This window comes from Chamaea fasciata, unplaced genomic scaffold (assembly GCF_029207755.1).
Source record: "Chamaea fasciata isolate MVZ Bird 193981 ecotype frontalis unplaced genomic scaffold, bChaFas1.0.hap1 SCAF_7, whole genome shotgun sequence".
In the NCBI taxonomy this organism is placed as follows: Eukaryota; Metazoa; Chordata; class Aves; order Passeriformes; family Sylviidae; genus Chamaea; species Chamaea fasciata.
In genome coordinates, this window is record NW_027094092.1 from 10,568,096 (window position 1) to 10,584,876 (window position 16,781).

The window sequence follows — 16,781 nt, forward strand, 5'->3', positions numbered from 1 at the left end:
AAGCAAATGTCACTGAAAAGGAAATGGCTTTTTACAATGAAAATCTGTCCTTGGGCAGGGGAAAAGAGTAATCTGGACTTGTTTCTCTTTTTCATGTGTGTCCCTGTACTTTCAGAATGCTGCAAAAGGATTAATTGATCGAAGGCAGAATGACCAAAGAAAGATTTCTCAGGGAAGATTGGTTCCTCGTTCTGCTGGCTTTGAAAACTCCAAAGAGAAGCTCTCAGATCAAAAGGAAAACTTTGATCCACGTAAACATATGGATACTTTACCTAAATTCTCCCCTTCAGCTGGTGACGGTGGCAGAATGTCTCTTAATACTTGCATGAATGTTTGTGAAAATGAACTTGGAAAATCATTCCTCAAGAAAGGGAGAGAAAATGATGTTCCTTTAAGAACCCATCTACCAGGACCAGGACTAGGAAATATGGACTCAAAGCTAAAAATTCCTGTTCCAGAAATGAGGGACCATAAAGTTCCATATAAACCAGAATTTAAACTGTGTGGACTGCGTCCTCCTCTACTACGGGCTGTGTCCTGGGATAGCTTGGAGCCTGGACAGAAAGAGAAAACCCCTTTAAAATTACCATCTGAGGAAGATAAAAGCTCTGTTGGTAATAAATCCAGCAATCAGTTAAAAGCATTCAAAGATCTTCAAATCCAAGTTCAGCCGGTTCGAATGCAGAAGCTGACAAAGCTCAGAGAGGTAAGTCCTGTCATCAGCTGTATCCTGTTTTAAAAAGTCATTTTCGTACTGTACTAAACTTCCAACATGTTTAGCATTGTTTTTATCACTGCAAGAAACATAGGGATAAAATGGGAAACAGTTTCGGCATAATCGATACAGAATTGTATCATGTTTTTTCTTAGCAACTTTACTAAACTGTAAATTCCATAAGTAAATTCCATGAAATTACTCTGTTTCTTAGTTCTCTTCAAATATGCATCAAGTGCACTGTGGTACAATGCATACATATGCATGTCCTCTTGCATGTTTACATTTGCAAGATCTCAGAGGACAGGAAATGGGTTTGTAATGATTAGTTGATTATTGAACCTCCTCAGAAAATGTCTCAAAGTGTTCAGAACTGTAAAACTGGGCATCTCTGGCAGCAAGGCCAAGTAGAGCATGTCCAGACTAACAGCTCCTAATTATAACATGCTGCAAATTTGCCAGCTTCAAAATGAATAGACTTGGGCTGCATTATCTATTAATTCATCTGTTGTTAAATATTTTTTCTAAATGATTAATAGAAGTTAAGAATTAAACTCTAAGAAAAAAAGCAAAAAATTCATTAAATTATAAACCACCAAAAGAAAGCAATGAACATGTCTCTATTACTAATAATGATTTTGAAAGAAAAGAAAAAAGAAGAAGCAGCAGGTACTTTCCTGAACAGCCTAATAAGGATATTTTCCTTCACCCCCAGTAGTTAATATTTTAAGATGAATACAAGGCTGTCAGGTGAGGACCTCAAATTCTGCACTATGGTTAATTCATTCCCATTGTACTGTTTGGGAATGGCAGCTTCATTATTCACCTATTCCTTTTGATATAACACAAATATTCTTAGTGTGCATGTACTGGAAGTTTTGACTATAGGGACCCTTGAGCCATATAATTACAGGAGAAATTCTTCCCTGTGATGATGGTGAGGCACTGGCACAGGTTGCCCAGAAAAGCTGTGGCTGCCCCATCCCCGGCTGTGTCCAAGGCCAGGTTGAATGGGGCTTGGGGCAATCTGGGATACTGGAAGGTGTCCCTGCCCATGGCAAGGGGTGTGCAACCAGATGATCTTTAAGGTCCTTTTCAATCCAAGCCATTCTATAATTCTTTAATTCTATCATTTTGAATGACCTAGAAGCTGTGAAGCACAAATAAGAGAATCAAAAAATTATTGCAACATGACTTATAATTCCAGTTAGGCAAGATTTGAACTCTGTCTCCAGTAGGAATTGTCTACTCATAAATAAAAGTAGGTGTTTGTGAATTTAAACAAATGTAAGAATATGAAAGAAAATGAGAAGATGATAAAAGCAGAAATAAGACAATGAGGTTTAATCCTTGAGAGTGCATTTTTTTTTCTACCTTAAGGAATAGAGGTAGAACACAGTAACAGTGAAGCATCCGAAGCTCTGGTCTTAATAAAGTCAAAGTGGCAAAGTCTCATATATAGAATTTTCTGAATTTCTTCAGCTATCTGGGATACTTAGTTATTACTGTGGCTATATCCAAAATTGCTTTTTTCATTGTCAATTGCTAAAGCTCTCACTTACCAAAACTCTATATGTCTACTTGAATAAGGGGCACATTTTGTGAATCTTTGTTTGCATGACCAGGAATTTTTCTAAATAATGGCTGTATGAAATGTGAAATATGTAATATTCTAGAGTATGTGTGAATTTAGGAGTGTCCATGTTATGTAGCATCTTATTGTAATGTAATGCAAATATCTCTATTATATTTATTAACTAAAGTAAATGTTATATTTAGTGTACATGTGGCAGGGATATTTAAATTGATACTTGTAGTTCAGTTACTTAGAAATATTATTGTTTCTCTTCACAGGAGCATATTTTGATGAGAAATCAAAATTTAGTTGGACTTAAACTTCCTGAACTTAGTGAAGCAGCAGAACAGGAAAAAGGTGTAGTATCATAAAAACTGGAAGGAATGTTTGTTATATACTGATTTTTATAACTGACTATTATGTGGGGGTGAGGAGAAAAAGTGAAAAAGTCATTTACTTCAATTGCAATAATACTTGAAGCAGTCATGGAGAACAGTAATAAATGATGAACAAGAGAGACCAATAATGGAAAGTACCTCAATTTCATGATGATTTGAACCAAGAAGATACTGTAGGTATTATTATAACCAAGAGAAAAGATGCACACATGGAACAGAGTCTGGCTTGTACCTAATAGCTGTAGGAGTGAAGTTTCAGTAACTTCCTGTAAAAACATTTCAGCAGTGATGGATTAAATGGATGTAACTTCTGCAAGATATTATGGTCATAAGGGTGAATTTGATCCCTGGGAGTATAAATAAGAAATGGGATGCTTCATTCCTGCTTTTTTATTTTAGTAAATATGTGGCAAGTTTTGAAATGGTGTTTTCACTTCTGGTCCACATTTCCATGTCAATGTGAATGAGAAAAAGGCAAGAGAAGAGTCACAAATGTGTTTGAAGGATTGGAAAAATATGCCTCACAATAAGTGGGATTTTTAAACCTCAGTTTCTGTGATTTTTAAGGAAAAATAAAGGAAAACGCTTCTTTAAGGAAAAGGCCTAAAACTCTACATAAATGAGGAGAAAGAAATCTGGCACCAAATGTTTTCTCCAATCTTGCAAAAGCAAAAAAGATTTGATGCCTGTAGCTGCATCTAAAATGATTCAGAATTAAGAGCAGAGATATAAGCTTGAGGAGAATTCAACATGTGGAAGAATTAAATAGCAGTAGTGCTTAGCTAAAATATTTCAATCAAAACTATATGTTTGTTTGGAAGTAGTTAATTCAGAACTTGTTCAATGTGACATTAACTGAAATGGAGATAGTTACTATGAAGGGAACTGAAATTGATTGTCCAAGATTTAATCCAAAGACAATTTCTATTTTTTTTAATTCCTTTTTAAGTTAATTTTGCTAATTCCTGCATTTGCACTGGGACTAGCTTATCAGGCCTTAAAGTTCCTGTTACACTTAGAGATAGTTGAGATACTACATTTCATGTTATGTCTGGAAACAGAGTCATCTTCAGTCTGAATGAATCAAGACTGAAAGAGACTTCTGGTCCTCTATATTTAGTGATTATATCTTTGGATTCTTAGATATGATCATATTATTATTGTCACTCTGCTAATGCATAATTTCCCAGAAATAATTCAGCAGGCTCTGTTTGAAAGTATAAAATAGTTGCCATTTTACCAGCCTGCTACGTAATTTTGGCAGGTTTGGAAGTCTCGAGGAAAACATTATGAAAGGATAAGCATTATTTTATCCAGCTTCTCAACATGGATCTCATAACTATCATGAGCTTTTTGTAGTCCAGTAAGTTATCTTAATGGTAGCCAGAACATTAAGGGTCAACTCTTTGTCCTCAGTGGTGAAAACAAGCAAGGGGTCAAATTCTTAGTTAATTTGTTAGGGAGACCTGCTTCCTTACATTGTCATAGAAGCCACCTTTTCAACTGAAGTGGTAATTTCTCTTAAACAATAGGAAATAGCCAGTTACTTCATTATTACTGTTATGAATCCAATGTACTGTCTCCATCATGGTTTTTATCAATGACAAGTTGCTGTAACTGTCTGAGTAAACACAGCTCTGCATCTACACAAGTTAAGTGGAATGCATTAAATCTGGAGACACTGTGGTGTCAGGCTGGATTTTATGGGGACACATGTGAATGTTCTTAAGTAAATACTGGATTTTTTTAATATAAATCAAATGCACAGAACTAAAACATAGCTGGAAAGAATCTCCCACTCTGCTGAGTCTTTCATGTTAACACTCTCCAGATTTACACACTAATTACATGGCAAGTCTAAGAATCCTTCTGTTAAAGTTATGAACAGGAGAGCTGTCCAAAGATTCCTTCCCAAATCTGAGATTCAGACTTTCCTACAGGAGAGTCCTTCATGAAATTCTGGTAGGACAGAAGGAGATAAGGGAACCACTATATGTGAAATAAAATAAAATGAAAATATGGAAGCTAAGTGACATGAATTTTTTTAAAAAGTGTTAGCCATGTCTTGGTCCTTATGAAAGTGACAGACTCAGAGAATATAAGCATAACCTTTATATCCTGTTTCAATGAACATACAGTGCAAACAGGTACATGATGTAATTTATAACAATAAATGTTGTACAAAATCTGTAGTATAGTACATTACACTACACTTCATCTTGGCAGGTGGCATTTAAAGCCTTAAAAAATGGCTTAGTAATCTATTACAAAATCTCAGCTAAAATATTCTAGAACAGAATGCATGACTTCTCAAGTAACATAATTTTTTTTAATCTGAAAATGTCTTTAGGCCCTTCACCTCTCCCTTCCCCCACTGAAGAGGAAGAGACAAAGAACAGCTCTGATGTCATGCCCAGCATTCCTGATGTATTGCTGCGAAAACTGCGAGTGCACAAATCGCTTCCAGGAAGGTAAAAGCTCATTGGAAGTGGAAGCACTACATCCAAGAGAAGGCACGCTGATGGTCTCCAGTCAACTGCCCTTACAGAGTTCCATTCATAGGGAGATAAATTGTTGCATCTTAAAATGTGCAACACAGATTTTCTGAAAAATTTTGAGGAATGCATCAGCTTCCAGTAACTGGCCAACTTTTAAAATTAGTTTGTGAGTTCTACGTAAAAAGTCTTAAACCTTAATTGCTTTCTACAAGTAGATTTTTATACAGATTTTTCCACGCCTGGTTTCCAGGATTGCTGCTGCAGATATGAACTCATATTGAAAAAATTATTTCTCACCCCCATGAAAATAATCTGGCCAGATGATGCTTTGCAATGGTAGAATTTGGGCATGTGAGAGTTCTGCAGTTTTTCTGCAGGTGACAGTTTTTCAGGGGAATGGAGTTTATTTTGCAAACATAGTTGAGAGACTCACTTCTGAATTCATTGATTTGGACTTTCCAAGACATTAAAACAATTCCAAACTTGCTCAGTCAAAAATAATTCTTCCATTCACCCACATGTACCAAAACCACCAGAGCCTTCAGTTATCTGAACTGTGAATAAGGATTCTCTGTGCAGGTGAAATAAATATTTAACATTTACAGTGAAGGAACTGTTATATACATTATTTGAGATAAATGAATGCATGAGGTGAAGAACTTCATAGAGCCCATTGTTTGATTGCAATCAATACTGAAAAGTAGTGGAAAACTCTCAAAACTCAAACGTGTATTTTGCTGTTCTTTTCAATTAAGTATTAGAATAGCTTTGTTTTTAGAGAAAAAACTCATTAAAATGTGAATTTTTAACTTTTATTTCTAGCTCTCCACCACTCACTGAAAAAGAAGTTGAGGTAAGTATGTTATTATTTTAGACATATGTTACAATTTTAAGTGGTTATTTTAACTCTAAGGATGATTATTAGAATGAGGTAATGGGGTGATTTTTTCCCAAAATTTATTTCTCATTAAAAAAAAAAATTGAACTCCATGAAAATAACAATTTTGTGTAATATGAGCAATGGAAATTGTAAAATGACAGAGTAGGAATAAGCAAAACTTTTGTTTGTGTTTTTCATAATAAAATATGAATTCACTTTGGAAATAATTTTAGTATTCTAAAGTAGTAAAAAAATTGAGATTAAATCAGACCAGAAACCAAACAATTTTAATTGCATTTGTATTGACCAATATGAGTTTTGGGGCATTTTTTAATAATATCCTGCTCTTAGTTTACATAATTTTTACTTTCTCAGCTCAAGCCAATAATTTTGTTTGCACGTTGCTGTTTAGCTTGTAGTCTTTGTTTCTCGTGTTTTTTAAATCACATACCAGTCAAGAAAAATATCTTTATTTACTGGAACTGTTGATGCCTTGTGATTTGCAAAGTATTAATCCTAAATAATAAGAAGTCTGGCAAAGAAACAATCATTAAAAGAGGGGTGCAAAAAATAAAAATGTTAGCACTTCATCTTTTGCTGCAGGGGTAGGTGTTTATCCCTTAGGTAAAACAATGCTCATGGTGAGCTCATCCCTGGACTTCCTCTGCACAGACTATCTGTTTAAAAACCTTGGGGACCCTTGGAGGAAGTCCAGCTAGAAAACAGATCCATTTTGATTCTGGTGCTTCTGGTAGGCTACTTCCTTCATTATGTCTCTGCCCTACAGAGCTCCCAGAAGAACATCCAGGAAAAGAGGCAGCAATGCATTTATTATTCCTCTTTCAGAGGAAGTAAATACAAGTGATTTTTCAAAGAAAACTAATTAAAAATTCTTTGAATTTTTTATTTCAATACTTATTTAAGCAGCAAAGTTTGTTGAACACATACCTTATTATAAATAAGTTGTTATTGAAAGTTATATTACTGTGAGACTTACTGGAAAATGCCTTTTTTAATCCAAACAGAATGTATTTGTACAACTCTCCTTGGCCTTTAGAAATGATAGTTATACATTGGAATCTAGAATTCAGCAGGCAGAGAGAGAGAGAAATCTTACTGAAGAGAATGCTGAGAAGGAACTGGAAAACTTTAAAGCAGCCATTACGGTAAGAAAACAATGCGAATTCTTTTCCTGAACTGTAGTGTACATTGCAAATGTGTTTGACTTGTAAATTCAGCCCCAAAACTTCATTTTCTAGTGCTCAAACTCTACTTGCCAGGAGCTGCCTACTACTCTGAGAGAGGGCATATTCTGCCAGAGTGGGCCAAGCATTGCCGGAAATGCCACGGGGATGCTTCCTTGGGTCTAGCAGATTTCAGGAATAAATACTAGGAATTTGCTGTTCAGTTCTTGAAATAAGCCTGTTACATGCCTAAGAGCATTCAGAACTGCAGTTTGAGCTGATCCATGCTCCCTTGGGCAAGACCTTCTTTAGCAGAGGTGTCCAGATAGGAGAGATACCAAAATGATTTGAAACCCGAGTCCTGAGATCTGTAACTTAGAAGGCCTCTTAAATGCAGATACTAGAAGGCAAGATATGTGAAAGGAAACAGCAAGGACTTAAGGAATAGATGCAATCTCAGGATCAGGTTTTGGGCCTGAGTAAACTTTCATTCCAGCTGTCCCTGGTGTTCCTTTATAGCAGTGGTTTGGAGTCCTTCTCGCCAGCTTTCTCTGGGTTTTCTAACTGGAATGACAAAAAATTGCTAAGATGTGTCAACTTAAGTGCTGTGCATGTCTTTGTGCATAAAGGGAGGGATGGTTAGACACCAGGCTGATAAACAAAATAGCTTTAGACACAGCATTCATTATTGAAAGGAGGTGCTGCCATTCTTACGAGAATATTGAGGAGAACGTGATTCTCCCACTTACTTTATCAAGAACATCATCAGCTAAGAAAATACACAATTGAAGAAAGACTGTAATATTCACATCTTCTCATCTGGACTTACAGATCTCCATTTTCAAATTAATTGCTTCCAGTAAACAAAAATGTTGAGAATAATTTGCTGCTATTCCCTCTGTTCCCTATGTAAAGAGCAAGCAGAAACAGCCTAAAAAATCTCAGGGTTTTCAGACTGAAATAAGCCTGTTAGATTTGCCATGTATTTCTGTCAAGAATCCCTAATTAGGCACCAAGGTTCATGTTGCCAGCATGGGACAGATGTGATTAGGATTTTCTTTCTTTAAGCAGTTCCCATGCTACAGTCTGGCTTTTACAAGCTTTCTTACGTGATTTATAACAAAGTGGAAACTGCCTTCCCTATGAAAGCTTTTGTTCTGGACAATGGAATAAACTAACAAGCTGTTAAAAGCAGTGATGGCTTCTGTAAAATCTCTATTATAGTAGAGCTAGACTTGTTCCAATCTCATTGAGAGGTTATCTTCGTTTCCGTAGGACAGGTGCATGTTTTATGGCTCAGTGACAGTTTTACCAGTCTTTCTGATTTTTTTAATCAGTCTTATGATAATTGATGTGTTATTCAGAAACCTGATTTCAAGAGAAAGCTGATCTACTTGAATTTCAAGTTTTTTTGAGAAAATAAGGAGGTTACAGTTGTCAAGAAAAAAAGGAAAATCTGAAATTTTGTGCATGCTTTTTTCACACAGATTTCCTCATGCCTTTTTGGTTGTTACAGTCAAATTTTGGTTGCAATTTATTACCAAAGTAGCATTGCAATTCTTGAGACTATAATGTCTTATTTTCCAAATAACTGAAGTATCATGGAACTGAAAGAACACATGTGGCCTTCTTAATGCATTGTGCCTAGAAAATTAAAATGTCCTTTGTCCCTCAGCAATCATTTCTAAGAGCTAGTTGAAATGAACTTAGCATTTGTAGAGTTCACAGGTAGCAAGCAGGGCATGTTTCACTATAGATTTCAGAAGGCAAAATACTGCAAATATGCTAAGCCCTCTCTAACTCCACAAACTGTGTTCCTGCAGATTGCAGTGAAGCCCCGTGCTCAGACAGGGCAGCAGTGCTCTGGGCCGGGTGTGGTGGCACTGCTGGCACCCCTTTGGGCCTAATCTTTCCATGTGCAGTTCTGCCTGGACATTTCCACCACATTCTGGGGCTCTGGCCATTCCATTTGAACTAAAAACATGCTGATAAAGCTGCTGTATTTCTGCTTCAGTCTTCAGCTCACCTGTGGCATCACTATGAGCACAGGGAAGCCTACCAGAAGCTCCTGGAGGACATTGCAGTGCTGCGGCGTTTGGCTGCCAGGCTCTCGAGCCGCGCCGAGATGGTCGGAGCCGTTCGCCAGGTGAGGGTATCCTGGTGTTTAACTGGATCCTGGATCCACAGGTTCACTCTTTTCCAGCCTGGGCCAGAGGTTATGTTCACCCTCTGAGTTTTACTTGCCATTTTGATAGATTTGAAGATGTCTGTTGTAGTGTCAGTTAATGCACCACTGCAGCCTGGAAATAGAATTCAAATGGAAGAAGATTGCCTATTAAACTATTTAACATCTGTACAATGGGAGCATATATTTTATTCTGAACTACAACTGCATCACAAGAAACTGATTTCAAATCAGTGCAGCACAAATCAGAAAATTTTTCTGGGTCAAAAACTCATCTAATTCAGTCACCTGCCTTTGGCAGTAGCTCAGTCAGTTACAAAGAGAACAGAGTGACTATAAATAAGAACATATCAATACCCTCCCAGACTCAAGAATGTTCCCTCTGCCCTCTAAACCAGATTGATGCCAGTGACTAAGACCTTTGAGGGTTTGAAAACAGATGTGGTATACCACATAAGTAATCAGATAGGCACACAGGCAGGGTGTATGAATATATGACAGAATAAATTATTATATTCTGTGAAATGCATAGAATTGGCATTTTATTCTAACTGTCTTAGGAATTTTCTGTCACGGAGGCACCAATATTTCCTTAAGAACAACAACTCCAGATTTAGCCCTGACATGGAGCATACATACAGAGGCAAATATGTTCCTCAGTTCCTCTGTTTAGGAAGGACGTTGAGATGCTTGAGTGTGTCCAGAGGAGGCAACAAGGTTGGTGAGGGGCTTGGAGCACAAGCCCTATGAGGAACGGCTGAGGGAGCTGGGGTCGTTTAGCCTGGAGAAGACACAGAGGTGACCTTATCACTCTCTGCAATTTTCTGAAAGATGGCTGTAGTCAGGTGGGGGTTGGTCTCTTTCTTCAAGCAGCAACTGTCAGAACAAGAGGACACAGTCTGAAGATGCACCAAGGGAAATATAGGCTGGATATTAGGAAAAAGTTTTTTACAGAAAGGGTAATAAAATATTGGAATGGTCTACCTGGGGAGGTGGTGGATTCATCATCTCTGGATGTGTTTAAGAAAAGACTAGATATGGCACTTGGTGAGGTCAGGGTTGGGTTGGACTTGATAATCTTGGAGGTCTTTTCCAACCTGGTGATTCTGTGAAATGATTTGTGGGAGAAGTATAGAGGTTAGCTGGATATTTCCTTCTTTTCGTCCTTAGGAGAAGCGTATGTCAAAGGCAACAGAAGTAATGATGCAGTATGTGGAAAATCTGAAAAGGACATATGAAAAGGATCACGCTGAACTAATGGAGTTCAAGAAACTTGCCAATCAGAATTCTAGCAGAAGCTATGGTGCATCTGGTAAAGTAAAATAAAAACTTAAGGGTTTGTCTTGCCTCTAATTCAGAGAGATGTTGGTGCTATTAATGATTTAAAGTATTGTGAAACCTGTTTATGAAGTTCTGATCTACAGGAGTAGATTTTTTTAAAAAGTTACAAAAATGAGTTAAAATGTTTCCTATGAGCCATACTTAATGCTATAGTACAGTAATTTGAAATCACTACCCGCACCAAATTCTGATGAGATCCAATTATATTTTCTCATGGCCTCTTGCAAATCCATGTACCCTGCACAATTTTAATGCAACTATCTTTTAGGTCCAAATGATGGCAAAATTTCATTATTAAAAACACTTTTGTCTTTTTGCAACCTTTTCCTTCCTTTGCTGGAAACTGAAATAGGAGGGTTTTCCTTTGCAAGAACTTGTATATGGGGGCCAATAGTGGGCTTTTTGCCTGATTCAGTGAAAATAGAAATGATTTGGTTGTTTGAAATTATTTCAAATTTCTTATGCAGGTGTAATTGAGAAGACAGCTGTATGACAACATTGTATGACAATAAATACGAGGTCACTTACTGACCCTGTGTAAATATACTGTGTCACAGTTTGAAATATTAGCAAGGGCTCTATTAATATTATTTAGAGATACTCATATAGTCTAAGACTGTTCTTTATGTTTGTTTCTGTGCAGAAGATGGGGTTCCTCGTTCATCTAGATCTATGTCTCTCACTGTTGGAAAGGTATTTCTACAATATAAAGAAAAGAAACATTTTATGTAGTGAAATTTGTTTGTCTACATGCACTCAGTTCTTTAGGCTGTGCTCAAAACAGTGCTGGTAAATTCTCAATATTGTTCATGCAATTTAGTGCATGTGCTTTGCAATTTTGGATACATGATTTAGTATGACTTTATGCAATAATGATGGTGCCTGATGTGAAATTCCAGTGTTTTATTTCTGAAAATCTTCCAAGTGTTGGAGATCAAGTCTATCATAAAACTTGCTAAAACAACCAGTGATTTGGGAGGCATGAGTCCCAGTATGACCACCATGAAATTAGGTGATCAGGTGCACTATACTCAGTCTACTCTTTATTTTCATCTTTATATTTGATTGGGTTGTAGCCCTTTAGGTTTAATTTATTCCTGCCACCTCTGAGTGTTGGATATAAAGAATTACAGCACAGAGCATGCTAGGGCAAGATGGGATTTCAGAATGAGAACCCCATAAGCTGAAGCAGAAGTCTCAAAAAAAGACTAAATTTAACAGGGACAAGTCTAAATAATAAAGAGGAGAAGAAAAAAGAACCCAAACACTAGAATGGACTGCCTACCATGGCTGCAGACTTCCCAGTGTAGTTTTTCAGGAGCACATTAAATAAAACTGTCATTAATGAATAGATATAGTTGATTTTGTCTAGAACCAGAATCATGGAGTGACTCCTAAGTACTCACTAAACCTGTGTTTGACTCCTTTCCTGTCAAGTTATCTAGAGCAGAATCTTAGAAGTGTTTGGATATGCACTAAAACAAAGCTATTAGATGCTATAAGTGTTTTGGTGTCTTTACTCAGTTGGAAGCACAGATTTTACAGAGATTTCATAGGATGAAGCATTTGGCTACTTACCAAATGACAGCAAAATTTGCATAATCTGTACTTGAGCTAGAATATATTGTTACAGTTAGCATGTGTTTGTCATAAGAAAGAATTTTTATGGTCTTTGGGAGATCAAGCAGTGTTGCATCGTGTTATTTGACAATTCAGGGATGAGGGAAAAGGGGCTGCTCTTTCGTGGAAGGAATGGATGTTTTTGTTTCAGTAGATTATAATTAATAGATTTACATGTAATTAATATATCATAGTGGGTACAGTATATCATAACAGGTGCATAGCAAGGTAAGGGTTTCGTGTGTGACTTCACTATTTCCGGTCATTGTGACACTGGCACTTTCCCCAGTATTATCATGCATCTACTTTAATCAAAGATAAAGGCCTATAATAAGAGCTGACAAAATAAACTCAGAACATTTCTGTTGTGTGATTGACACTGCTGGGCTTTCAGCAGGCAGGGAAAAGAGCAGAATCTCTGTGCCACCTCATTTCACATTAAGCACTTGCTATACCAGGCAGTACAAGATGAATTTCTGGGGAAAACCATGACCTTTTATTTTACTTTTGCTCCCAACTCTCCTTTTCCCAAGGGGGACACTGGTCTACATCTTTGCCACACAAATTAACAGAATTCTTCTTCATTCTGTCTTGTTGTATGGTAGAAAAAGTAATTGTTGTTTCTCCCAGAATATGCCTCGGAGGAGAGTCAGTGTTGCAGTTGTTCCTAAATTCAACTCCCTGAACATTCCTGGTCAGTCACCAACAGCTTCACCTATACCTTCAATGCCATCCCTGGTAAGCAAAACTTACATTTTAAAGTTACCGTTTTTTATCTAAAACACTTTTGCATAGGAGCAAGCCATAATTACTGAAAAACTGAAGCTTTTTCAATGGTTTAACTTGTTTTGACTCCTTCCTACTGAAGGGGATGGACAGAGGTAATTCCTATTGTATAAGGGGGTATCACAATCTACCTCCATGAATGATCCCTATGGGAACAGCTGAATAGGGCAGGCTGCTCATTCACAGGCATTGGACGTTAGTGAGGCAATTTGCCTTTTAATATGAAATACTATACAGGAAGGAAATAGTGAAAAGAGTTGTCCACTAGACAGTGGACACTATTGTAGGAGAGAAATTTCAATTCCACTGGGCATACGCCTTCCACTGGGCATACACCTTCAACGAAGAACAGCTGGACCGCTGTTCTTCATTGCCAAAAGTCCACTGAACAGAAATAAATGTAGCTAATGTACAGAAATGTACATGGTAGCAATTTAGAGGTTCTGTGATGATCTGGGATCAGTCGAGGCATCAGCCTCTACATTGAATTTTTGTTTGTAAAACTTCCATAAATTTAATGAAACTCTAACCTGAACATAATAAATTCATACAAATGCTTTGGAGAAAAACTGCAGGACATACTCACTGTTCAGAGATGAGCTAAGATGGGCATAACCTTAAAGTTATGAAGTTTTCTGTTAAAAATATAGGCTTATTTAAATGAGGGTCTTGCTGAGAAGCTAAATCTATCTATCTGTTTTACTTGTAAGAAAAGCATCTGTTTGTGCAATTTATTTATTATGTACTCAGAGTAAATTGTTTCAGGAACCAGGTGTGTTTGTCTGCCATGGTTTATTATGAATTCATTTTGTTTAAAATTTCCCACTGAAAACTCAGCTAATAAATTCATGTTCTTAGGATAATAGGAGAGGAGCAATAGAATAATTTTGCTGTTCAGTAATCAATATATGAAGGAGAACATTTTTTGGGGAAAAATAAACTGTGTAGAAAGAAATGTCAGAAAATTCTTAGTGTGCAAGTCCATTGTTTACTCTGGTTAATGGGAGCAACATGGAAGCATCATATTTAAGATACTTTGCTCCTGAGTGTGGGAAGGAAACCTAAGCAGCACATTGCCTTTGTCATTTTATTGAACACTCATTTGAAATTAATTAATGAATTTTAATTGGTATTTAATTATTTAGTCATGAATGTTAACTAATTAATGAATGTAATGTTTATTGGTGTTTTACTTACAGTCTGAATCACCCAGTAATGGAAGGAGCAACCTAACATCTACACCTGCTCTGCCAGCACTTCTAGAAAAGTGAGTTTTGTCTCGGTCATCTCAGTACCTTTAAATGCTAATACTAAATGATAATTTAAAGTACCATATTTTGAAATACTGTGATATTACTACTACTTGTTAGAATGCTTTAAACATGCAAATTTAAAGTTTCAATTTGCATGTCACTACAGAATATTGAATTTCATGTATTCTAGATTAGTGCTGAGGCAGGACAAAATTTATCTTATGACTTTGTTTCACCTTTTGCATTTACTAAGAATGTAAGTATGCAACAGCTGAGAAAACAAAAATGGGGAACTACAGCACTGGTTGCTACTATTCAAAAGAACTCTGCAAGATCTAGACAATCTTTTGAAACTGCACAGAAATTCTATGAGAAAATACAACAACCAAAAAAACCTTATCAATATTTCGCACCTAAGGAAACAAATTGTGTTACCAAGTAACAGAGGCAGAACTTGAAATTCAAGTTTGAGCATAAGTGTGTGTGCATGGGCCAGCTGGTCTAGTAGCGTAGAATTACCCAGACCAGCACAGTTTTTTATGTTTAAGCACTTCAGGCTTATACTCATGGTTTGTTTAAAATCCAAGTGAAAATAATATCTGCTGTTAATATGACTTGAGAGAAAATTCATTGCCCACAGATAGTGTCAATCAGGTTGAACTATTGAACTAACAGGAAAATAAGACCTACAAAAAGGGTGAGATTCCAGAAATTGAAATGGGATCCATTGTTGAGCTTATTAAACCTTGACCTTGATAGATCTGCTATATCTCAATCACTTAAACTCTCTGTTCAAGATAAAATAAATGACAGGAGAGCACTGCAGGAGGACAGCAATATAAAACAGCTTACCTTCAGACTACATGCTCCAGACTTTTACTTGAGAAAAGTTCTAGGGAGAAAAGTGAGGTATGTGTATTTTTTTTAACCTGTGCATCAGTTCAGCATATAAATTCAGCACAGGAGAATACTTAAAAGGCAAATAAAAATAATGTTTTGTTGAATTAGTATTTGACATTGCTTCTGTTATGTTCTTGTTATGTAGCAGGTTACAATTTCTAAGATGATTTTTAGAAAGTCGAGGGAAATGTTTTCATGAATAGCAAATAAATCTCATGGATGAGCCAGGAAACAAAGGCTCTTTTCTTCTTTTTAAAAGAAGAATAAAAATGATAGTTTTCTTACCTTAGAAACATAATTACTATTCTTAAATCACAGCATCCTGAAACTAATATTTTTCTTGATGTTTAATTTTTCTTCTTTTGAAAGACATTTCATTTCTTCAATGTACATTAAAAAAAGACAAATCGTGACTCACAAAATTGCAGCATACTCCAAACACAACACGTTTCTGTGATGTTTTTTTTCTATTTGTCTGCTTCTTTTGTCTTGGCAGTGGGAAGTCAAATGGAGAGCCTGACTGTGAAACCTCCACTTCTGTGCTGACACAGAGTGGGTTGGAAGAGATCAGTCCTGAAACTAAAGCCAAGATAGAAGAGGAAGCATATAACAAGGGGTAGGAATATTTTTTGTGAACTAAATCTGTAAATATGTGCTACCGGATGAGGCCATATGTTTTCAAAATTTAATTTTAAATACAGTAGTTATGTTGTTGGTGTCACAAAGTTCTTTACCCAGCATGTTTTGGGGCAGTTAAAAACTTTGGGATCTTTTTCTGAATGTCAAGCAAAGAATTTTGTATTATGTGAAGAGTGAGACAAATTTTGATCCTCTCCTGCAGAATCCAGAATGCCATCTGACTTCAGCATTGAATTGCATTTATTCTCCAGGAAAAAAAAAAAAAAAAAAAGTATCCAGAGAATATTCAGACCTGTGGAAAGTTACAGAGAAATGTTTACTGACTCCTTTACAATAGGCAGAAATTGTTCTCTGTGGAGAACAACCTCATTTTTTTGTTCAAAATCATACATTTGGTATCAGCTTTAATATAATCCTCTGTTCAGGAAGGGTGGCTATCTGAATGCATTACTCATGGTCTTCAGCTAATTTTTACTTTTGTTCGAGTGCTGCAACACTGCTACTTGTATTTTATTACTTGTAACAAAACATAAAGCTAATTTTTCATTAAATAAGTTCATGCTTCTACAACATCCTGGACTAAGAAATAAATGTTTTGTCTGATAAAGATATCAGGAAGCCTTGAAGAAAGCCAAAGAACTTCAGGAACTGAAGGAACTGAAGGAACTGAAGGAACTGAAGGAAGAAGATGAAGAGACACCCAAAGGAAGTCATGACGAACATGAAGAAAGTGAAAATGAAGATGAGATAAAAAATCTGAAAAGCAGGTGAGACAGTGGTGTAGTATGTCCATTCAAAAGGGCCAC

General features: G+C 36.4%; 1 protein-coding gene across 1 annotated transcript in view; it reads left to right on the forward strand.

Annotated features, from left to right (window-relative positions):
- The window catches only part of IRAG1 (inositol 1,4,5-triphosphate receptor associated 1), a 61,610-nt gene that overhangs the window by 40,537 nt on the left and 4,292 nt on the right, over positions 1-16,781 (forward strand). The window contains exons 11-22 of the mRNA XM_066187534.1: positions 116-706; positions 2,570-2,648; positions 5,040-5,160; positions 6,010-6,040; positions 7,093-7,233; positions 9,266-9,397; positions 10,607-10,748; positions 11,421-11,470; positions 13,028-13,135; positions 14,383-14,450; positions 15,833-15,952; positions 16,584-16,742. Coding sequence (XP_066043631.1) covers positions 116-706; positions 2,570-2,648; positions 5,040-5,160; positions 6,010-6,040; positions 7,093-7,233; positions 9,266-9,397; positions 10,607-10,748; positions 11,421-11,470; positions 13,028-13,135; positions 14,383-14,450; positions 15,833-15,952; positions 16,584-16,742 — 1,742 coding nt within the window. The remainder of the gene's footprint in view (positions 1-115; positions 707-2,569; positions 2,649-5,039; positions 5,161-6,009; positions 6,041-7,092; positions 7,234-9,265; positions 9,398-10,606; positions 10,749-11,420; positions 11,471-13,027; positions 13,136-14,382; positions 14,451-15,832; positions 15,953-16,583; positions 16,743-16,781) is intronic.